The 24,884-nt window shown below is 36.4% G+C and overlaps 1 protein-coding gene across 1 annotated transcript; it reads left to right on the top strand.

The window, feature by feature from the left end:
• Nucleotides 1-492: 492 nt before the first annotated feature.
• Nucleotides 493-1,715, top strand: LOC102869499 (60S ribosomal protein L31-like). The gene is made up of 2 exons (XM_006880518.1): nucleotides 493-608; nucleotides 1,445-1,715. Exons 1-2 carry the CDS (start codon nucleotides 493-495, stop codon nucleotides 1,713-1,715), a joined length of 387 nt encoding a protein of 128 aa, XP_006880580.1.
• Nucleotides 1,716-24,884: the final 23,169 nt, after the last annotated feature.

Raw genomic sequence — 24,884 nt, forward strand, 5'->3', positions numbered from 1 at the left:
AGCAAATCAATATTCCACCTTAATCCTCACCAGAACCATCAAACAAAGCTGTGTAGAATCTGGCTGCTGCAGAGACTTCAGACTGGAACTACTTATATAAAAATTAAAATTGAAAGTGAAATAAGATCCCCGAGAACCAAAAAATTACTTTGAGAATATCTCACCTGAATTTAAAAACCATTTCAGAAACAGGTTTGAAGCCTTGAACACACATAAGTGAAGACCAGATGAACTGTAGGAGGCTATCAAGAGTGTTATCCATGAACAATGGGAAAGGTCATTACAAAGATGGAGAAAAAGTACAAAGAGTTGGAATTGGAAAGTCACAGGGATGAACTTGCTTGGCATTTTAAAGCTTCCTTCAGCTTAAAAAACAAATTCAAGTTGAGTTTCAATACTTAATAATAACGCAATGGACAGAATATTGAATGATCCAGGAAGTCATTAAAAGAAAATTGAGGTCATCTTCCTTTTCAGCCTGGTCTCGGCGCAATGGCCCCTGCAAAGAAGGGTGGTGAGAAGAAAGGCCATTCTGGCATCAACGAAGTAGTGACCAGAGAGTACACCATCAACATTCACAAGCGCATCCATGGAGAGGGATTTAAGAAGTGTGCTCCTCTGCATTAAAAAACAAGGAACTCATGCAATATTATTCAAAATAGTTGATTCTGGAGAACATTATGCTGAGTGAAATATCCCAGTTACAAAAGGACAAATATTACATGATGCCACTGTTGTAGAATGGGACTGTCCTTGGGGTTGGGGAGAGACTGAGTAAGATGGGTTCAATAATGTATACTGCACTGAAACAGAGGAGGGAGAAAACTGTTTAAAAGAGATATGTAACTAGGTATTTCTGTCATCACAGGAGTTTAGAGCGAGGGCTACATGGTGGAGGGGACCTGGGGGAGGGTTTGTAAAACAATGAAAAAATCTTTTCTTTTACTTTTCCATAATTTTTGACTCATGTACTTATAACTTGTTAGTCAAATTTGTGTCTTCTAGGTTGCAACACCCCCATGATACATCTTCAAGGATATGAGCATGTACGGCCAAGCACAATCAATAAGAGCGCATCTAAATTCCAAAATCAATCTCCATAATAGTCTATGTGTTTCCTACTGCCAAAGGGGCCCTTTAGAGTAGTGAGAGAAGATCTTCACCCTGAAACTCACAGCGTCCCTTTTCAGCAGGAAGTAGCTAAGAGAATATGCCATCCCCTTTTCCTTATGACTCAGGGTGAAGTCTCTCTCAGGGAGGAGAAATAGGGAATGGCAAAGGACACACTGACAAAGAAGATTAATCAGAACTGGCTTTGACAAGCACTGTGGCATTTGGACAAGAACAAACTGGGAGGAGGGTAGAGAGAATAGTGCAACAATGAATGAATGGAAACTCAAAATCTCTGTAAATGTTTATGAAAATTAATAAAATATAATTATAGAAAAAAAAAGAAGTGTGCTCCTTGGGCACTAAAGGATATCTGGAAATTTGCCATGAAGGAGATGGGAGCACCAGATGTTCTCACTGACACCAGGCTTAACAAAACTGTCTGGGCCACAGAAATAAGGAATGTCCCATACCACATCTACGGATGGTTGTCCATAAAACATAATGAGGATGAAGATTCCCCCAAAAAGCTGTATACACTGCTTACCTACGTATGGGTCAACACTTCCAAAAATCTACAGACTGTCAATGCGGAGGAAAACTAATATCTGATTGTCAAATAAAGTTATAAAACTGTCATCATGTGATTCTGTTTTATGTAAAGAAAAAAAAAAGAAGAAGTGTGAAGGAGTACAGGGTATCACTGTACCAAAAAATAATTTTCTGGCACTAAAGACTTTCATGAAACAATATCAATGCTGTTAAAGTAGGAAGCATAAGCTGATCTGACGGAACTCACAAAACACAAGGCCCCAGGAATTGATGGAATACCAATTGGAATATTTCAACAAACATATGCACACTTAGATGTGCTCCCCAGGTTTTGCAAAGAAATCTTGAGGACAACAACTTGGTCAACTGAGTGAAAGAGACCCATATTTATCCCCATTAAAAAAAAAAAGATGATTCAACAGATTGTAGAACTTATCAAACAATATCTCTAATATCTCATGCAAGCAAAATCCTGCAGAAGATTATCCAAAAATGTACTGGTACATCAACAGAGAACTACCAGAAATATAAGATGAGTTTAGAAGAGGTCACAGCACTAGATACATCATAGCCAACATCAGATGGGTCTTGGAAGAAAGCAGAAAATACCAGAGGAATGAAAATCTGTGTTTCATTGACTATGTAAAGGTATTTGACTGTGTGGATCAGAAAAACTTGTGGTTAACATTGAGAAAAATTGGAATCCCAGAATACTTGATTGTGCTAATGTGAAAGCTATCCTTGACCAGGAAGCAGTCATCAGACAAGAGCAAAGAAACACTGCATGGTTCAAAATCAAGAAAGTAGTGCATCAGGGATATATCCTATCTCCATACTTTTCCAATCTATATTAGAGAAAAGATACTTTAAAAGCCTGAAATTTTAAAAAAAAGGCTGAAATTTATGAGAAGAAATGCAGCATCAGGATTGGAGGAAGACACATCAACAACCTGTGTTGTGCAGATGACATAATCCCTCTTGCTGAAGTTCAGGAGGATCTGAAGAAATTTGCTGCATAAGGTCAAGGACTATAAACTCAATGTGGATTGAAGCTCAACATTAAGAAAATGAAGATTCTCACCACTGGGCCAACTGGCAGCACTGTGATAGATGGTGAAGAGATTGAGCTATTTGACAATTTAACCTTGCTTTCCACAGTGGTTGCACCATTTTACACTCCCACCAACAGTGAATAAGGGTTCCAGTCTCTCCACAACCTCGCCAGCATTTGTTGCTTGCTGTTCTGTTAAATTTTGCTAGTCTTACTTGGGTGAGATGATATCTCATAGTTGTCTTGATTTGCACCTCTCTCAGAGCTAGGGATTTTGAACATTTCTTCATGTGCTTGTTGGCAATGGAATACTATGCTGCATTGAAAAACAAGGAACTCATGCAATATTATTCAAAATGGGTGACCCTGGAGGACATGACGCTGAGTGAGGTATCTCAGTCACAAAGGGACTAATGCTATATGATGCCACTGTTGTAGAATGAGGCTGGCGTTGGGATGGGGGTAAGACTGAGAAAAACTGGATGAATTATGTGTACTGCATTGAAGTCTGTGTGGGAGAGAATAGTTTAAAAAAATTCTATTTTAGGGCATTATGCTTATCATAAGAGTATGGAATGGGGGTTGCAGCATGGATTATATTTGGGATTGGGGGTGGGGTTGGGGGATGTGGGGGGGGCATTGGGTATCAATGAGGGAGTTTTTCTTTTGCTTTTCAAGGAGAGGAGCAAATGGGGAGAAGGGAGGAGGGGGGTGGGGAGAAGGGTGCAACAATGAATGAATGGAATTCCAAAATTTCTGTAGATGTTCCTTGAAATGAAAAATAAATAAATTAATTAAAAAATATATATACCAAGGAAATGGCATCCAGAGGATGAAGAAGTGGCAATACTAATCTCAGATAAAATAAACTTCAGGATGAAGACCACCATAAAAGATAAGAAAGACTGATGATCTGTTGGAGGAGGACAATCTCCTCCTGTACCAGTCAGATCCCATTTGACAGTACACATACACAAAATAATAAAAATTAAAAATAAAAATAAAAATCTTTAAAAAGATAAGAAAGGGCACTATATAGTGGTTAAAGGAAGAATAGATCATTAAGATGTAACTTTAGTCAACATCTATACTCAAATTATATATTTATAAAACGCATAAAACAACAGTTAACAGACTTGAAAAAAATAGAGCCCCATATTTATAGTAGTGGACTTTAGTAGATCCCTCTAAAGAAAACACAAGTCAACTCATACTCAACAAACTTGCAGAAAAGCTAAAATATACTTTATCCAATTTGACCTCCTAGATATATTCAGGATATTTCACTCAACTGAAGCTCAATTCACTTTCTTCTCAAGTGTACATGGTAGATTCTCAAGAACTGAACATATGTCAGGATAGAAAGCAGGCCTCAACAAATAAGAAAGATAGAAAAGATGCCAAGTTTCTTCTCAGATCACAATGCCATAACACTAGACATTAACAACAAGAGGATAAAGGATAATAAAACTACCACATGGAAGCTAAAGAATATCTTCTTTGAGCACTATTGGGTTACAAAAGAAATAAAAATGGGAATAAAAAAGTTCTTTGATACACATGAAAATAAAAATTCATTTCAAAAACATCTGGGTATGAATAAGGCAGTTCTCAGGGGTCAATTCTTAGCAACAGGCAAATACATTTAAAAAAATAAAGACGCAAACGAAACACTGCATGGTTCAAAATTGGGAAAGGTGTGAATCAAAGAATGTGTCCTATCTCCATATCTTTTCCATCTATATGCAGAACAGATTATCTGGGAGGCTGGGCTCTATGAAGAGAAGTGTAGCATCAGGATTACAAGTAGACTTATCAACAATCTGTGTTATGCAGGTGACACAACCCTGCTTGCTGAAACTAAGAAGGGCATGAAGAACTTGCTGCAGAAGGTCAAGGATTGCAACCTTCCATATGGATTGAAGTTTAGCATCAAGAAAACAAAGATTTCCACCACTGGTCAAATTGGGAGCATCATGATACATGGTGAAGAGATTGATATTGTTGATAGCTTTAGTCTGCTTGGCTCTACAATCAATACTCTTGGTACCAGCACCCAAGAAATTAAAAGACGAATTTCACTGGGAAAGTCTACTGTCAGAGACCTCTCCAAAGTAGTGAAAAGCAATGATGTCAGTCTGGAAAGTAAGGTGCACCTGATACAGCCTATGGTCTTTGCCATTAATTTCTGTGCTTCAGAGAGCTGGATAATGACTAGGGATGATAGAAGGAGAGTTGATTCCTTTGAGCTTTGGTGCTGGAGAAGAGTATTGTATATACCATGGACTACTAGGAGAACAAACAAGTTTGTCCTGGAGAGGGTGAAACCATGTTGCTGCTTGGAGGCAAGGATTCTGAAGTCTCGTATGACACACTTTGGGAATGTTGCAATGAGGAATGTGTCCTTGGAGAAGGATCACATGCTTGGGAGTGTGGAGAAATAGCACAGAATAAGAAGATCCTCAATGAGATGGATTGATTTCGTCACTGGGTAATGGAGTTAGGCATGTTGGAGACAGCGAGATCGGCAAGGGATTTAGTAGGGTTCAGAGTTGTACATGGGATCGCTATGAGTTGCAATAAACTTGATAGCACATAACAACAGCAACATACACATCATAAATAAAACATTTTTCAATTATGAGGGGTTACAAATATCTAGTAGTCTAAAACTTTAAAATAAATAATGAGTTTTGCCTTATTTGATACTTCATCATAACAAAGACATAAGTAATGTCACACATTGCTTTGTAAAGATATATGGATCAAAATATGGTAAATACAAAAATGTAGGAAAAAAGCCAGAATACCTTATAATAAGTAATAAATCAAGAAAACATTCTATCTTCATGGAGCACATATTGTGCCATAAAAACTTTTTATGATTATATTAGAAAGTCTCATCTTAAAGGTACTCAATAGAAAAGTTCATAGTGATAAATATAACACTTTCACTCAATAAGATTGTAACAACTAATATACACCTGTGTGATTTGTGTATCAATTTTTCATACCATCTGTTATTTTGAGTAATATTTTGATATTTCCTAAGTCACTTAGTAAATGACTCATAACTGACCCTCCAGCTAGTTTTCCAAAAATACACTTCTCAGGGAAGGAGGTTGTTTGTCCATCTTTCTCCTGCAGAGTTAATGGTAGATTTAAACCAGCAGAGAAGCATTTCCATTATGTTAGCAGTGTAACTCTACATGGACTGTATTACCAAAACTCTCGTCATCATTAAGTTGTACAGTTATATTTATTCTTTCATCCATGAATATTTTTCTACAAGTTGAATTCCTTCTTGGCCTTGTGTTGTTGTTGTTGTTGTTGTTGTTGTTGTTGTTGTTAGGTACCAGTGAGTCTAATACTACTCATAGTGATCCTATGAACAGATGACTCCAGTCTTGCTCTACCTTATACCATTCTCATCATATCTGACACACTAGAGCTCATTGGTGAAATCACAGTGTCAATCTGTCTCACAGGGAGTCTTCCTCCTCTTCGCTGACCTTCCATTTTTCCAAACATGGTATTCCTTTCCAAGGAATAGCCTCGTCTAGCTACATGTCCAAAGCATGAATGATGAAGTTTTGCCATCTTTCTTCTAAGGAAGTCTGGCCTCACCTTTCCCAACACTTATCTTTTTGTTCTTTTGGCTGTTTATGAGATATTCAGAACTCTTCTCTAACATCACAACACAAAAGCATCAGTTCTTTTTGTGTCATCTTTATTAATTGTCCAGTTCTCTGATGCATAGCAGGTGATTGAGAAGAACATGACTCACCTTAGTCTTTAGATTGACCTAATTGTTCTTCAGCATTTTGAAGTGGTCTCCGACAGATTTTTTTTCAATGTAATATGTCTCTTGATTTCCTGACTGCTGGTACCAAGTGCCAGTAGAGTAAAACTCAATCTTTAATCATAGGCATCTTGAAGTGTACAAAGAACAAAACAGACATTGTATGCAGACTGTTCAAATGTACATGGAAAAACTGTATACTGCATTGAAACAGAGAAGGGACAGAATGGTTTAAAAGCGATATATGATTAGGTGTTATTATCATAACAAGAGTACAGAATGAAGGGTGCATAGTGCAGTGGACTGGGGTTCGGGGTGGGATTATATAACAATGAAAGAATTTGTATTTTCCTTTTCAAAGAGAAGAGAGAACTGGGGGAGGGGAGTGGGCAGGGAGAAAAATGCAACAGGGAATGAATGGAAATCCAAAGTCTCTGTAAACATTCATTAAAATTAATAATAAAAAAAGAAAATATGTGGTAAATTCTACCAACAGAAGCTAAAAAAAAAGTGCAGGTTGGCTAAAGTGTATAGAAGAGATGATCTAGGGACAATTTTGAACTGGAACAATAGAAATAATTTTTGTGGGGCTACTTGTAACTCTAAAATTATAATTTAAAAATGTAGAGGAATGAGACTATGGAGAAACTTGCAATAGAAAATTTATTTTTCTAATACGTTGTTGTTATGTGATATAAAGTTACCTGTAACTCATAGTGACCTTATCTATAACACCTCTGAGGCCTGCCCTGTCTTGAGCCAGTCTCATTGTCCCAGTTACTGTATTAATCCATCTCGTCCAGGGTCTTCCTTTCCTGCGCTGTCCCTCCACCCTTCTGAGAATGATGTCCCTCTAAAAGAACTGATCTTGCCTCGCCACATGCCAAAAATACACAAGACAGAGCTTTAAAATTTTAGCCTCCACAGAGAAAGTTGGTTTCACCCTCTCTAAAACAGACCTACTTGTTTTCTTGATGGTTCATGGAATATTCAAAGCTCTTCTCTAGCACCACAACTCAAAGCCATTAATTCGTCTGTCATCCTTCATCATTGTCCAGATCTCTAATGCAAAGCAAGCAATTATGAAGGTGATGGCCTGAATCAGGCATACCTTAGTCCCTAGACTGATATCGTTGCTCCTCAGTACTCTAGAGAGATCCCTGAGAGTAGATTTTCCCAGTTCAAGTCATCTACTGATTTCCTGACTTTTGGTGCTAAGAGAGTAGATGATAGAGCAAAGCGTGTAGTAACTTTTAACAACCTCAATCTCTTCTCCATCTTTCATTGTACTGCCAATTGGTCTAATGGTGAGAATCTTTGACTTCTTGATGTTGAGCTTCAATCAATATTGAAGACTACAATCCTTGACCTTCTTTAGCAAGCACTTCAAGTCTTCCTTAGTTTCAGCAAGCAAGATGGTGTCACTTGCATAACATAGGTTGTTGATAAGTCTTCCTCCAATACTGATGCCACGTTCTTCTTCATAAAGCCCAGCTTTCCAAATGATCTGTTCTGCATATAGATTGATAGAGACAAGACACATCCCTGATACACTCCTGTCCTGATTTTGAACCATGCAGTGTTTTCTTGCTTAGTTCTGAGTTCTGCTTCCTGGTCCGAATATAGGTTTTACATGAGCACAATTAAATGTTCTGGGATTCTTATTCTCCTCAAGGTTAACCACAATTTGCTGTGATCCACACAGTCAAATGCCTTTGCATAGTCAATGAAAAAACAAATGCTGTTCTTTGCTTTCTGTCAAAATCCATCTGACATTGGTGATAAAGTCTCTACTGTCATGAACTCTTCTAAACCCAGCTTGCATTTCTGGTAGTTCTATGTCAATGTACTGTTCTGATAGTTTCTGGATAATCTTCAGCAGGATATTGGTTGTGTTTGATATTGTTTGATAATTTCCACACTTTCTGTGGTCACCTTTTTGTGCAATGGGAATAAATATGGATATCTTCCAGTCATTTTTGTCTTCCAGATTTTTTGTCACAACACGAAACATGTCCAGGGCAGCATCAGTTTGTTGAAATATGTCAACTGGCATTTCATCGATTCCTGAGGCCTTGTTTTTTGTCAAGTCCTTTAGAGAAGCTTGTGCTTCCTCCTTCATTACCATTATCTCTTGATCATATGTTTTTTCTTTAAATTCTCCAGTGTCAATCAGCAAACATGGTAGACAGTAGGGAAGATTAAAAGGGATAAAAACATTCATAAGATCATCAAAATAATCAGGAACTGATTCTTGAAAGGAAAAGAGCCAGTACTGAGCCTTTTATTTATTATTTTTGCATTTCATAGCCCTCAGAGAAGATTTCAAGTCTCAAAGATTTAGAATTCTTCTCACAGATGAGAGATTGAAGTAGTTTCTAAGACAATGGTCAATGGAAAAAAAGTATCCTAAGGAGCTGTGGAGATGTAGTGGTAAGGAATTTTGCTGCCAACACAAAGATAAGCAGTTTAAATATATCCCCTGCTCTGTTGGAGCAAGATGGACAGTCTACTCCCATGGGATTTACTGCTTCTTTAAACCTGTGGGGTGGGGTGAGCTATGAGTCAGCCAATGGTACACAATAACAACAGTCATGCCAACTAGTGGTGGGACGGACTGCACTTTCAGCCACAACGTTATGTGAAAATGCATCCTCTTTCTCTAGAAGAGGCAATAAGCAAGTTATTCAAGGAAAGATTATGTGTTAGACTAGCATACATCATGTGTTTAATACTATCATACTCTTGAATTGAGTCCAAAAAGTCTCAAACTAGCAAGAATTCTAACATTTTAGTCTTGCCTAAATGATGAAAGTGTCAAGTTTCTTTATTGAATGAGTAAAGAAAGTTATGGAAACGAAAACTGATCTAGTTTTCATTATTTCAATCCATACGTTTCAGAAAGTAAATAAGAGAAGTAAAAAGAAACAACCAGCCACATTAAATAAACAAATTTCCTTAAATAATTGCAAGACTAATAAAAAAATGTAGAAATTGTGATATTGTTATGCAAATAAAATACAAAAGCTAAATCAACCCAGAATTAAGCAGATTAGAGTGTTATGTTTTTAAGATTATTGTTTTTATATTACTTTCCCTGCAAGAGAGAACTAATTTCTTAAGCAGAAGACCCACATAGAGAAATTTAAGAGCCATACATTTATATCAGATTATCTTTTACTCTGGTTTTAGACATGCAATTCTATATCTTTGAGTATTTGAAAAACACAAAGGCATTACTGCCCTGTTGGATATCATGAATGTAAATGATTCATTAAAGAAATACAATATATTATATAGCATTATTTTCATTGAGTTGCTTCAAAGCATCCCACTAATAAGCATCTAATAATTTGAAATAAAAGGGAGGAGTAAGTGCACTGGGCCTGAAGCTAAACTAAGAAATGAATTTTCTCTCCTTCTTCCTGCTCTGAAAGTTCTTCAACCAATCAAATCTAAGGATATGAGATTCTAATCATTAAAAAACATTTGAAGAGATGGTAAAAAAAACAAGATGATGACAAAAATAGTGGATTTATTTTTTAATATCAATGTACAATTTAAATTTAATGGTTGAACATGTTTCCTAAATTGTCTTTAGTTCTTCCAATGCCAATTACTGGTCTTTTTATAAAGTTGCATTAAGGTTGCAGAAAAATAAACTTCTCTGGTATTATTTGGAATTTCAAAATTTTACACTATTTTAAAATTGTTACTTCACTCATATGATTAAAAAAAGTTCTATCACCACCCATTCAATATAGTGTCTCATGTAGTAAACCTTTCCTTTCTCCAATCACTAATCCTACTTTTAGAAAGTTCACTTGGTGCTACTTTAGTTTTACAAAAGACAAACATTTTTGCCCATTTCCCCTAGCCAAAATAAATCCAGAGAATGTTCAATTTTATGAAGGAGGTGAAACACCCCAAAAATGTCAAAATATAGCTTGTGTTTTAAAGAGTGATTAAAGAGGTAAAAGATCCCTAACACAGAGAGAGTGGCATTGCTAAGTTTCTTTTTTAGCATCTCAACATTAAGGCACCACAGCTTTCAACATGTCTCTGAATATAAACTATTAGTGTGCTGTGAGCTTTTACTTGCAGCTTAGTAGGATGTGACAGGTTATTTCGGGGGACTTGGAACACTAAATATTTCCCCTCCATAGCTTTAAGTTAGGAAGTTCTGGTGGCTCAATAGTAAAGAACCATCCTCCCAACCCAAACACATGTGGTTAGAATCTACCAGCTGCTACATGGAAATAAGATGGGCAATCTCCTCTCGTGTTATTACTGCTTCTGAAAACTCACGAGAGGGCCAGCTGTGAATTGGTTCTGACTTGATGGTACACAATAACAAATATAAATTAATTTCTTCTTTAAAAAAGTAAAGCAAATTAACTCAACCCTCTGGCATCATATTGGTTTCAACTCATAGTAAAACTCCATTGAGCTTCCAAGGCTATTATTCCGAGCTTGTTTTAATCAGAGAGCTCCACCAAACACTATCCACCAGGGATAACCATAATTGTATTTAACACATCAGTGTCACAGTATTTAGCATCACAGCAACCACGAGTTACCTTTGTACAGCAAATGGAAAGACCAGTCCTATACCACTTAGGAGAATGTTTGACCAAAACCAATTTAAACCAGGCCTGAGTGCTGATTAAAATCACCCACCTTTGGCTTGATAGCATAACTTTGTATCCACTAGGCCAACAGAGCTCTCTCTAATTTTTGTTAGGTGTCATCTATATTGCAAATGATAAATTCACAATACCATATTGATTAATTCATAGCAAGTCTTAAACAGTTAATTGCAGTTTATCTACACTGCAATTCATAATTCATCACAACATATTGTTTCATTAATTAATATCAAGAATTAAACAATTGCAATTTATCTACATTCATAATCATCACAACATATTGATTTGTTAATTCATAGCAAGTATTAAACAGTTAATTGCAATTTATCTACATTGCAATTTATAAATTTATCACAACATATTGTTTCATTAATAGTGGGGAATGCTCACCCCTGGGGTCCCAACTCATCTCCTTCTTTTGCCTCTCATGGTCATTGGTGCAGTCAGGGTTCTTGGCTAGTTCAGCAGTTAAATGTAGCCAGGGTCCTCGGCTGTTTCAGTAGCTTAAGTTCATCAGTGTGGGCAGAATCCTCCATTGTCTCAATAGCTTATTTCCATCTGTGCAGGCCAGTGTCCTAGGCTCTGCAAAAAGCCTTTGGCTCTTTGGCTTTGAAAAGAATCTTTGGGTCTTCAGTATTTATCTCAGTGTTCAACTCATTGCTTTGACACAAACACAGTTTTAACTGGGATCCCAGAGTTTACATACTTTTGGGAGTATTACATATTCAAGCAATAAAATTCAAACTTTGCGTTTCATTTATATTCAACCAATAATATTAAGAATAACAACATTCAAACTTTGGGTTTTACCAACCATATTAGTTTCAAAACAAGTTGTATAAACCACTCACATTAGAAGCCCAGAACAACATGGGTTTGATCAGTCATTCCTATACCAGCTGTGTTCCCTTGGTAACACGGGCAGTAACAAGTCACAATTTTTTATCAGGGTTTAAACATGTCTTAGCCAGTGAGGCCTCATGGCTATTAAGGGTCTGGTTGAGCAGGTTAAACTGTTTCTTCTGCATTTCTTATTCTTATTTCTAACATATATTATATTTTCTTATACTGCTCATAACACCTGTCGATCCTGTGCCATCCTCACAATCTCTGATATATTTGAGTTCATTTCTGAAGTCACTGTGTCAATACATCTCATTTAGGATCTTCCTCTCTTTCATACTCCTTCCATCTTTCCAAGCAGGGTGTCCTTCTCCAAGATATAGCCTCTTCTAGCAATGTGGCTAAAATATGTAAGAGGTAGCTTTATCATAATTTTTGCCTCCAAGAAACACTCTGGCTGTACTTTCTCCAAGACATTTTTGTTTGTTCTTTTGACATTCCTTGGGAAATTTAGTACTTTTTTCTAAAATTACAATTCAATGACATCAGTCCTTTTCTATCATCCTTATTCATTGTTCTTCCACCAGAACTACCACAGAGAGAAAGCCATTTCCTTGAACTGGTGGCTGGCATTCAGTGTTGGAGCATCCTAAGCTTTAAGACTTATCTGTCAATTTGTTGTTTTGGGGGAATGGTCTGTGTATTGCTAATTACTTTTTATCTTAAGTATCTATATTCTTTTTTGTTTTTTATTATTATTCTTATTCATTGTGTGGTACTTGTCTGTCAGTTTGCTGTACTGAGGTAACTTGTGAATGCTGTGGTGCTGAAAGCTGTGCCACTGGTGTATTAAATGCCAGAAGAGTCACCCATAGTGGACAGGTTTTAGCAGAGCTCCAATATTGAAACAGACTAGGAAACAGGATTGGCCCTTCACTTCTTGAACAGCAGGCCTCTGAAAACACTGTGAAAAGTAGTACATGGATAGTTAAAGTGTGAGAGGTAGAGTTCAGATTGGAAGTCAATCAAAATGAGGATAAATAACTGCAAACATATTTTAATTTTTGTAACATGAAATATACAATGTAGAAACATTAGAAAACTAAAAGCTGTGAAAAATTAAACAGAATACATAAACATTGACATTATAGGCACTAGTGAGATACTATGGACTAGATTTGGGTACTTCAAATCTCATCCCAAAGAGCAGTAAATAGCAGAGCCTGACTAGTTATAGCCTGACCTTCTAACAGATGGTAAAACTACATCTTCTAGTGGGATAAGGCCAAGTGCGCAACCCTAGATAAAAGGTCACGGGCTCCTACTCTTTTAATTAAGATTGAGTATATTTTCTTTAATAAATTCTTCTCACCTGGTCTTATGTTCTTTTCAATTAAGAAGTAAATACTTCACAATTAGTTGTATATTTTTAAATAAATATAAAATATAAAACATAACTTTTCAGTTGAACATATACATAATTATTCTTTATAATCTTTGTCAAGTTTTATCCTCCAGAGATTTGCCAGACTTTACACACAGACCCTCCGGAAGTTTTATTCTCCAGAGATATCTTGTGTTTGCCATTGTAAGTTATGCCAAGTTAAATTTTAATTAAATTTACTCTCAACATTTATTGGATCCATATTGCATGCTAGATTCCAGGGTAGATTGGTGAAGGGGAGAAAGAAGAAAAGATAAATTGTTACACTTTATCTATTTAATGAGAAATTCTCACAATTGAATTAATAAGCAGCATCACGATGAATGGTGAAAGTTTGACGTTATTGTGAGTTTGTAATTAGTGTTAAAAACAAGGTATTATGAAAAGTGTATTGAAACCAATCTATTTTGTAAATTTGCCCTCAAATCACAATAAAACAAAATTATATATATATATGTATGTGTATATCGATGTATGTGTATATAGATGTATGTGTATACATATATGTATACACACACACACATATATATATATATATATATATATATATATATATATATATCCCTCTACAACTATCAACATTTATCAAAGTTCACAGAGTTTCTGGAGGCATGTTGTTTATGAAGTGGGTGCTGCTCCTGCTTACAAATATAAATCTTGTACTATACATACAATCTCTACTGTGTGTTTTAGCCTAATGTTGCAGTTACTATGTCAGCCTATCTCACTGATGGGTTTTTCTCAGGGAGGGTGAAACCAGATCCTCCATGGGGGCAAGAATTTTTTGAGACTCTATCTCACATACTTTGGACATCTGGCCAAGAGGGACATCTTAGAAGAGGACACCATGCTTGGAAGGATACAGGGATAGCACACGAGAAGAAGACTTTGGATAAAATGGAGTGACTCAGTGACTGGAGAAGTTGGATTAAGTCAGTCAGAAATGGTGAGATTGGCCCACGATAGGGCAGGGTTCAGTGCTATTATATGACGGTCACTACGAGTTGCAGGCAACTCGATGGCACATAACAACAAAACAACAATATTAATAACAAAACACCTAGACAAAAAAGGCTAGAACAGTACCTTGACATGGAACTGCTAGAAGTTAAAAAAGATTTTAGTCTGTGGCACCAAGGATGCCATTGTGGATGTCAGATGGGTCCTAACTAAAAGCAGAGATTACTAGAAGAAAGTCTGTGTTGTATTGACTATGCAAAGGCATTTGACTGAATGAATCATAACAAACTCTGACTAATATTGAAGAGAATGGGAATCCCTGGACACCTAATTGTGTTTATGCAAAATCTGTGCTCAGATAATGAAGCTATAGTCCAAACTGAACAAGGGAACACTGTACAGTTTTAAATCAACAGAAGTATGTATCAGGGATGCATACTTTCTCCACACCTATTCAGCCTGTATACTGAGGAAATAATTAGTTAATCAGAAGTCTATGAAGATGAATGTGGCATTAGGATCAGGGAAGACTCATCAACAACTTATATTTATGCAGATGATCAGGGGCTATAGCATTCAGTGCGGATCAACACTCAACATCAACAAAACAAAGGTCTTCACCACTGATCCAATACACAGTATCATTATAAATGGATAAAAGATCAAATCTGTATTGATTTCATTTTGCTTGTATCTACAATCAAGACTGGTCCTAGAAATCAGGAAATTGGGAGGTGTATTGCAGGGAAAAACTCTGCCTTTATGTACATACCCAAAATACTCAAGAAAAATGTTATCAGTTTGAAGACTAAGGTGCACCTGATTCAAGTTATGGGCCTTTAAATCACTTGCATGCATGTGACAGTTGAACAGTGAAAAAGGGGACAGAAGAATAATTGATGTCTTTGAGTTGTGGTGTTGGAGAAGAGTACAGAATATCTCATGAACTTCCAAAATAAAAATTCTTTCTTGGGACAAGTGTAACCAGGATGCTCCTTAGACACCTGGATGATAAAACTTTGTCTCAGATATTTGGACATCTTTTGGGGATGGATCAGTCCTTGAAAAAATACTTCATATTTTGAAAATTAGAGGGTTAGCAGAAGAGAGGAAGGCCATAAAACAAGATAGATCAGCACAGTGGTCTATAGGTTTGAGTCGATCAGGGATTTTGAGGATGGCACAAGCTAGGGCAAGGTTCTGCTCACTTGGTCATAGGTGAGCTGTGAGTCATCGTTGACTCGACAGCACTTAACAACAAATGCCATGGGAGGAGATTGGACATTTTTCTCCTGTTTGAGCCACTGTTGAATTCAAATCACCAGTTTGAACTTAATACACAACTCTTACTACAGACCACCAGAACTCCCTCCTGAGTATAAATGAAAAGAAAATTATACCATAAAGAAATTATTACCATGTTGTCCTATAATATAGAAGAACTCTTAACATATGCTTCTCTGACTTAGAACAGTTGGTAGATATTCCTGCGAACTTTATAATTTTTAAAGATATATCATTTAGAAATAATTAAGTATGTCCTAAAAAGGGATTTCTAGACATTAAAAAATTATAATTCACAGGATATTTTAAAAAAATTCTGTTACTTTATGGTTGCTTATACAATGTGAAAAGCGATGGGCAGACTTTAACCTTAACTTTGTTTAAATGACAAAAAAGATCTAGTATCGTAGATTAAACTGGATGACCCACAATGTGTCTTTGCTAGGTCATGATTTCAGTATGGTGCAACTAAGGTATTTTTTAATATTTTGTAATTCCTGATTTTTATGTTAAGAGAGGATTGCAGGCAATTTAACAATGTAGCCACTCCTCATGATGTGATCAGCCAGCCAAATTTTAACAAATTAAGGTGGAATACAACATCCTTAATTAGGTTATAGCCTTACTCTGATGAAAGGAAAATTTCCCTGGGGTCTGGCCTCTAATAATGTCTTATCTAACATGGCTTTTAGATAAAAAGGAAGCGAGCAGAAATTGGGAACTTTTCTGTATCACAGAAGCAGGAGAGAAGGGAACCAAACAGGATCTTTGAACCCAGGCCCTTCTGTTAGGCGACTCTTCAAATCAGGGGAAATTTGAGAGTTGTGGTGATCTACAAGACTCTGTTTTTGTTTTGTAGTGTCAAGTAGGAACACATCTGACCCTTCAACTGATTTCTAAAAGTAGTTAATCAAATAGGAGAAGATTGTCCCACCCTTCTCCCACAGAGCAGCTGGTGGATTTGAACTGCCTGCCTTTGGGATTGCAGCACAGCTTCTTGCCAGTAGGGCACCAGAAGTCCCTTCAATACTCTGTTGTTGTTGTTGTTGTTGTTGTTGTTGTTGTTGTGTGCCTTTGAGTTGGAGGCGACTCATAGCAATCCCATGAAAGAAAGACCTAGACACCGGTATAACTTTTGTCCTTTCTCCAGGTTCATAGGATTTCCAGAGGCAAGCTATTACATAAGTGGATGCGACTCCTGCTTCCAAGCTTGTTTTAATCAGGGACCTCCACCAAACACTGTCCACCATGGGTAACCATTATCACATTTGACACATCAGTGTCACAGTGTTCAGCTTCACAGCAACAAGGAGTTACCTGTGTACAGCAAGTGGACATACTAGGGTTATACGACTTAGAAGAATGTTTCACAAAAAAACAAATAAAGACAGGCCTGAGGGCCTCAGATTAGGTTACCCATCTTTGGCTTGGGAGCATGACTTTCTGTCTACTCTGCAAGCTGATCTCTCTCTATACTGTTGTTGTTGTTGTTGCTGTTGTTGTTAAGTGCTGTCAAGTTGGAGGCAACTCATAGCTACCCTATGAACAAAAGACCTGAACACCGGTATAACTTTCTTCCTTTCTTCAGGTTCATAGAGTTTCCAGAGGCAAGCTATTAGAGAAGCTAAAGAAACAAGGACATTCTTCCAGAACCAGCAGAAAGAGGAAATCTTCTCTTAAAGCCAACATTAGCTTTAGCTACAACCAGGAGAAGATAACATAGATGAATGGGACCTTCTAAGACTCAAATCCCTATGCACATCCAAAAACTTCTCCAGTAGGGTAAAAAGGGAAGCCACTGACTGGGAAAAAGTATTCGGTAATAACATATCAGGTAAGGGACTTATATCCAGAATTTATGAAATACTTGAGCACCACAACAAGATAAAGGTAAAGAATCCAATAGAAAAATGGGCACAGGATATGAACAGGCACTTCACCGAAGACGACATTCAGATGGCTAACAAACACATGAAGAAATGCTCAAAATCCCTAGCCCTAAGAGAGATGCAAATTAAAACAACTATGAGATATCATTTCACCCCAGTCAAAATAGCAAAATTTAACAGAACAGCAAGCAACAAATGCTGGCGAGGTTGTGGAGAAACTGGAACCCTGATTCACTGTTGGTGGGAGTGTAAAATGGTGCAACCCCTGTGGAAAGCAGTATGGCGCTTTCTCAAAAAGTTGCAAATAGAGATACCATTTGACCCAGCAATTCCACTACTGGGAATATACCCTGAAGAGACCATAGCTGACATCCAAGCAGATATATGCACACCCATGTTCACTGCAGCTTTGTTCACAATAGCAAGGAGTTGGAAACAACTTAAGTGCCCATCAACAAACGAATGACTAGAGAAGCTTTGGTATATTCGCACAATGGAATACTATGCTGCATTAAAAAACAAGGAACTCATGCAATATTATTCAAAATGGTTGACTCTGGAGAACATTATGCTGAGTGAAATATCCCAGTCACAAAAGGACAAATATTACATGATGCCACTGTTGTAGAATGGGACTGTCCTTGGGGTTAGGGAGACACTGAGTAAGATGGGTTCAATAATGTATACTGCACTGAAGCAGAGGAGGGAGAGAACCATCTAAAAGAGAGATGTAACTGGGTATTTCTGTCATCACAGGAGACTAGAGCGAGGGCTGCATGGTGGAGGGGACCTGGGGGAGGGTTTGTAAAACAATGAAAGAATCTTTTCTTTTACTTTTCCATAATTTTTGGACTCATGTACTTATAACTTGTTAGTCAAATTTGTGTCTTCTAGGTTGCAACACCCCCATGATACATCTTCAAGGATATGTACATGTACAGCCAAGCACAATCAATAAGAGTGCATCTGAATTCCAAAATCAATCTCCATAATAGTCTATGTGTTTCCTACTGCCAAAGGGGCCCTTTAGAGTAGTGAGAGAAGATCTTCACCCTGAAACCCACAGCGTCCCTTTTCAGCAGGAAGTAGCTAAGAGAATACGCCATCCCCTTTTCCTTATGACTCAGGGTGATGTCTCTCTCAGGGAGGAGTCATAGGGAATGGCAAAGGACACACTGACAAAGAAGATTAATCAGAACTGGCTTTGACAAGCACTGTGGCATTTGGACAAGAACAAACTGGGAGGAGGGTAGAGAGAATAGTGCAACAATGAATGAGTGGAAGCCCAAAATCTCTGTAAATGTTTATGAAAATTAATAAAATATAATTATAGAAAAAAAAGCCAACATTAGGAATTTGAACTAGCTTTTGAAACTGTTGTTGTTGTTGTTGTTGTTGTTATGTGCCGTCAAGTCACCTGTGACTCATAGCGACCCTATGTACAACAGCCCTAACCTCTGTTCTATTCTGTGCCAAATTCCATCTCTGACACACCTGCCCCCATTACTACCCCAGTCTGAGAGGAAAATTTTCTGAATGTTAAAGCTATCTGCTTGTCGTATCTTAGAGACCTAGAATAACTTCATATTCTACAACTTCTGTTTATCAGAGTACTGATTTTTCACAATAACTGTATGATTGAAAATCTAGGCAGAGATAGGTACACATGTGGAGAGAGGACAAAGCAAAACTAAAACTCAGTAACAGGTGGCTTACTCAACCAAAAACTGTAAAGAATAGTTTACCTAGAATATTGCTGTTATGAACCATTGGGTCAGAATCAACCTACCTATCAATCTCCAGGAGATTTTCAGAAGCAGTAACTTGCACAAGAGGATACTGCTCATCTTTCTTCTGTGAAACAGCTGGTGGATTCAAACCACATGCCTTTGCATTGGCACTGCAGCTTCTTACCCCTAAGCCACCTGAGCTCCAGTGCCTTCTCCTGCTTTCTGACACGAATATGATATGAATTTTTTTTTAAGTTTTCCAGTATATATGTAAAGGGCATGTATTTAAAAAGGCTTTTGGCCACCAGTCTGAGGCTATTTCCAGATGGGAAGATGAGTGGAACAGTCGGATTTATGTTTTTGGTTTGGGGTTGAGACAAAGGTGTAACTGTTGCTCGCAATAGGGTGTGAGCTGTTTGGATTTGACTCATATTTTAAAAGGCTTTTGGGCCCTAAGGCTTGCATCCCTAGGTTCTGCTTTTTTGTTTGTCTCCCGAGTAAAACAGGCTTAGAAGCAGTAATGGCATCCACTTTCAAAATAAAAGCTTGCCTCTAGAAACTCTGAACTTGGAGAAAAGATGAAAGTTTTGTGCTCAAGACTTTTGTTTATAGGGTTGCTATGGGTCATCTATGACTCTTAACAACAACAACAGTATATATGTGTCAGCTTTCAACTGTAAAAAAGAAAAAATTCACAAAACTTTCGTAAGGCCAAGAAACACATATGCAAGAGACAAAGCAATCTTAACAGGCTGACTTAAACAAAACACAGATGTAAGAACAATGTAACAGATAAATTAACTGTGACTAATTTTTCTTAGCCAGATAAAATTATATGAGGTAGAGATATGGTCAAGGACCTTGAAGATTAACAAAACAAGGTTGTTAAAACCTGATATAGTCCCTATAATGTTAAAGTTAATGGATTATGTATGACCAAAATTATATGTGTATTATTATCTGGGATTTTTAAAATAAAAAAAGGAAAGAAATAAGAATTGAAGTAGTTGGAACATTTCTCTTTTTTTAATTCTTGTTACACAGGCAAGATTGAGATTTTTCAGTGAGAAAATTCTTGTAAATGGAAAAATTCTGGTTAGCTGAAATAATTCAAGGATTAAATGATTTAAAACTAGTTAAAAATTTCAAAAGATATGAAAATCAAATTATCAGCAAATATATTTAACCCCTATTACCACACACCTCCACTGTAGGAAAATAATCAAACAAACAGGATTATTCCTAATTTACCTAAAAAAATAAAGCACATTTACGTGTGTGTGTGTGTGTGTGTGTGTGTTTGTGTATTTACAGGAAGACCTAAACTGTCATACAGTCAGAATAAGAGTCTTTCCAATATCAGTGTTTGGATACATATGGAGATTGGAGAGGAAAAATTCATAAGTAAAAAGAAAACAATGCAAAACAAAATCAAAACAACAAAACCTCTTATTATTGTTCTGTGCCGTCTAGTCACCTACAACTCACCGTGATCCTATGAACAGCTCTGAACTCTGCCCTATCCTGAACCAGTGTCATTAACACTGACATACTTACCCTCATTACCCCAGGTATTACACCAATCTATCCAATACAGAGTCGTCCCTTTTTGCATTGTTCCTCTATTCTTCTGAGACTGATGTCCTTCTCCAAGGACTGGTCCCTCCTGGCCACTTGCCCAAAATATGTGAGATGGCATTTCAAAATCTTAGTCTCCAAGGAAAAAATTGGGTTTCAGCCTCTCCAGGACGAACTTACTTGTTTTCTTGGCAGTCCATGGTATGTTCAAGACTCTTTTCCAGCACCACAACTCAAAGGCAGCAATTATCCTTCTGTAATCCTTATGTAAATATAGTTAACAGATGAGAAACTTATTAAGATACATGTTCTTTCTCAATAGCCTTAGTAAAATGTCCATGATGATATTAGATCTTTGTTTCTCTGAGGATGAGGAGAAGACCTGGTGGTATAGTAGTTAGAGAATTTAAATGCTAACCTAAAGTTGTCAACTTACATATTAATCTTTCATATGCTCCATAGAGGGAAGATGGCACAGTCTGCTTCTTGAAAGATTTGCAACTTTATAGAGTAGCTATGAAATTGAATTGATTAAAAGGCAATACCTTTTTTGAAGGCTATCATGGTTAGAGTCTTTTAACATGTCTTTAAATTAATCTGTAGGTTATGGAAATAATCTAGAAGTTGAACTATTTAAGGAATAATATGCCATTGAAACTGGAGGAAGACTCATATACAATCTGTGATATGAAAGAATACAAACATGCTTGCCTAAAAAAAAAAGAGGATTTGAATCACTTACAAAGGAAGATGAAAAAACACAGTATTCAACATAAAGAAAACTGAAAGAGTCTCACAACTGGGTCAATAAGTAGCATCATGATAAAAGGAAAAAAAAAAAGACTCAAACACCAAGAGTAAATTTTATTTTAATCTGTAATTAAAGCCCAGGGAAGACAAAAAATCAAGATAGGCCAATCTGCTATGTTACCCTCCCTTTAAAATGTTAAAAAGCAAAAATGCCACTTTGGAGATAAAGATATGCTTGATTCAAGACATTGTGTTTTCAATCACCTCATATGCACATGAAAGTTGGACAAAAACTATGGAAGACTGAAAAAGTATTGATGATGGTATTGACTCCAACAACGAGCTTACAGCAATGATTGTGAGGATGGCACATGTTTCTTTGAGTTGTACATAGGGCTGCTATTAATTGGAGTTGATCAGATAACACCTAAAATAATAGTACATAAATTAATATTACATATGCATATTCTCTTTATCTAAGGAATTGTGCTGACAACCCACAGGTACACAGTTCAAATCCACTAGTTGCTCTGTGTGGTAGAATAATGGATTCTCTTTTCCTATATGATCCATTGCCTCTGAAAACACAATGGAAGGTCAACTTCCGTTGAAACAAAATGTGTGGGTTCAAACTTGATGATGCTTAATAAAAACAGGCAAAAGCATATCATTCATATTTATTTTTCTATAACATGTATGTTTTTAAAATATATGCAAATTTAAAATTATATTTTAAAATTATATCTTGAGTTGAAGTTTGTGAAGATTGCAACATGTGCCAGCAATTTTATCTCAACTTGTAAATCTTTTATTCCAAGTAGCCAACTTAATGTTGTGTTCAATATTATGCAAATAAGGAAGTCTGTGTCACAATGTTTGGAGAAGTTATCTCCAAATATGAATGCGTTGTAAATGACTCCAGGGATACTACATCATGGTTCCATTGCAGTGCACATTTGCAATTTATTTATTTCTCTTTCTGATATAATACTCTGGGCATAGGCTTTGAATATTGTGTGCAATTTTAGACCAAAGCAGCTTTATATGAAAGATGTATTCATATGAGGCAAACTTATAATGAATGCTTTAAATCACTGTGAGTCCTATAAATGAGAAGCTCCGCTTTCTTTGCTGTCTCTTGAGAACTCATTAAGACAGCACACATGTTTTTGAGAACACTCAAATCATATGCAGAACACACTGGTCCTTGTATCAAGATTATTCACTGCAGAGAAAATACCATAAACTTTCAGTTAGGAAGTGGCATTAGAGGCACATTTTAACACGTAGATTCTTTCCAGTAAGACTGACAATTCTCAGTACTGGATTTGGGTCTAAGTTAATTGATCCACTATGTTGGCTTTTAATGATGTGTACCTCATTATAACCCAACACACACTGTGAAGCTATTTAGTGACTTATTGATGTATATTGAAACAAAATGACAACGGAATCAGATTTATTTATTTATTTTTAAATTCTGGATGTGTGAAGAAGGCACAGCAAACACTAGGCATTTACTGAAACTTCAAAAAGAATATATCATTATTCTAAGTGTTTCAGATGCATGTAAATATTATATACACCATCACATTCTCAAAGTGGGTTAGATAGAAATGTTTTACAATATTCAAGTTCAAATAAAAACTTCACTAATGAAACAATAAGTTAAAAAGTCTATAAGCAAGCAATCAATAAACAAATATACTTAGATTAATGGAAAGAGCTTTGGAATTATGTCCAGAACAAATACCCTAACACAGAGAGAAAAAGTAATAACATAAAGGCCAATGCAGTGTTATTACACAGGGTACTTGAAATAATGCAAGAATTATTATTTCTTCTCACTGTGACAATGTCACAAACTGTACTATCCAAGTGATGAACAGTGATATAAGAATGTTAAACAGCCCAAATGTCCAACCACAGTAGAATAGTTTGAGAAACTATGATACATTCACACAATGGAATACTTATGTAGCATACTAGTGCAATGGTTTTTAAATCTCTAACTTGGGAGGGACTGGAGAGCATTATGCTAAGTGAACTAACTCAATCTTATAAGGACAAATGCTGATAAAACCATTATTGTAGAATGAGTATGAGGATTCAAGTAGGGGGAGTGGGGTAGAGGGAAGAAGATCGGTGGGGGGGGTAGTTAATCATAAAGTCACACAATTTGATCTGTGGAGGAGGAAGGTGAAAGAAATTGGAAAGTTCTGGTGTGAAAAACAAAGTATACAAACTTTATAAATCAGTATTTAAAAAAAATTAAAAATGAAGAATTCTAAAGAGCTTAGCAAATTGTATCTTTAAACTATGTTTATACAGCTCTATAACTTCAACAATTCACTTAACTTACATATATTCAATAATTTTATATAATTAATAAGTTAAATGAACAAGACACTAAAACATAACTGATTGCAAAAACTGCTCATTTCACTCAATCATGATGAATAAAAGAAAACGGTTATCTAATTAGTTTTGGTAGCAGACGGTTACTTGCTTTTGGCTGAAATTAGTCTTCCTTGTTCTAGGAAGGTATAATTTTATAAAAAAGATTGTTATTTTAAAAGATACAAACTATCTATTTGTGCTTTATTGACTATGCAAATACAGACCAGATGAGTTGTAGGAGGATATCAAGGGTATCATCCATCGTAGAAGAGTGCAAATGTTCATTAAAAAGAGAGAAGAAGAAGAAAAGACCAAAATGAGTGTCAGAAGAGACTCCGAAAATTGCACTAGAGCACAGAGAAGCCAAAGCAGAGGGAAGAATTCAAGATACTAAAGAGTTGAATAGAAGATTTCAAAAGGCAGCACAGGATAACAAAGCAAAATATTACAATGAAATGTGCAAGGAGTTGGAGTCAGAAAATCAAAAGGGCTGAACTTGCTCAGCATATCTTAAGCTCAAGGAACTGAAGAACAAATTCAAACCTCGAGTTGCTATAATCAAGGATGCTTTAGGCAGAATATGAAATGATCCAGGAACTATTATAGAAGATGGAAAGAATATACTGAGTCACTGTATCAAAAGGAATTGGCAGACACAGAAGAATTTCATGAAACAACATACGAGCAAGAGCCTATGGTGATGAAGGAAGTTCAAGCTGCTTTGAAGGAAATAGCAAAAAAATAAGATCCCAGGAATAGATGGTATACCAATTGACATATTTCAGTTAACAGATGCTGCCCTGGACGTGCTCACCAAGTTGTGCCAAGAAATCTGGAGAACA

The sequence above is a fragment of the Elephantulus edwardii genome, unplaced genomic scaffold (assembly GCF_000299155.1).
Source record: "Elephantulus edwardii isolate Elephantulus edwardi_28Jun2011 unplaced genomic scaffold, EleEdw1.0 scaffold00008, whole genome shotgun sequence".
NCBI classification, from domain to species: Eukaryota; Metazoa; Chordata; class Mammalia; order Macroscelidea; family Macroscelididae; genus Elephantulus; species Elephantulus edwardii.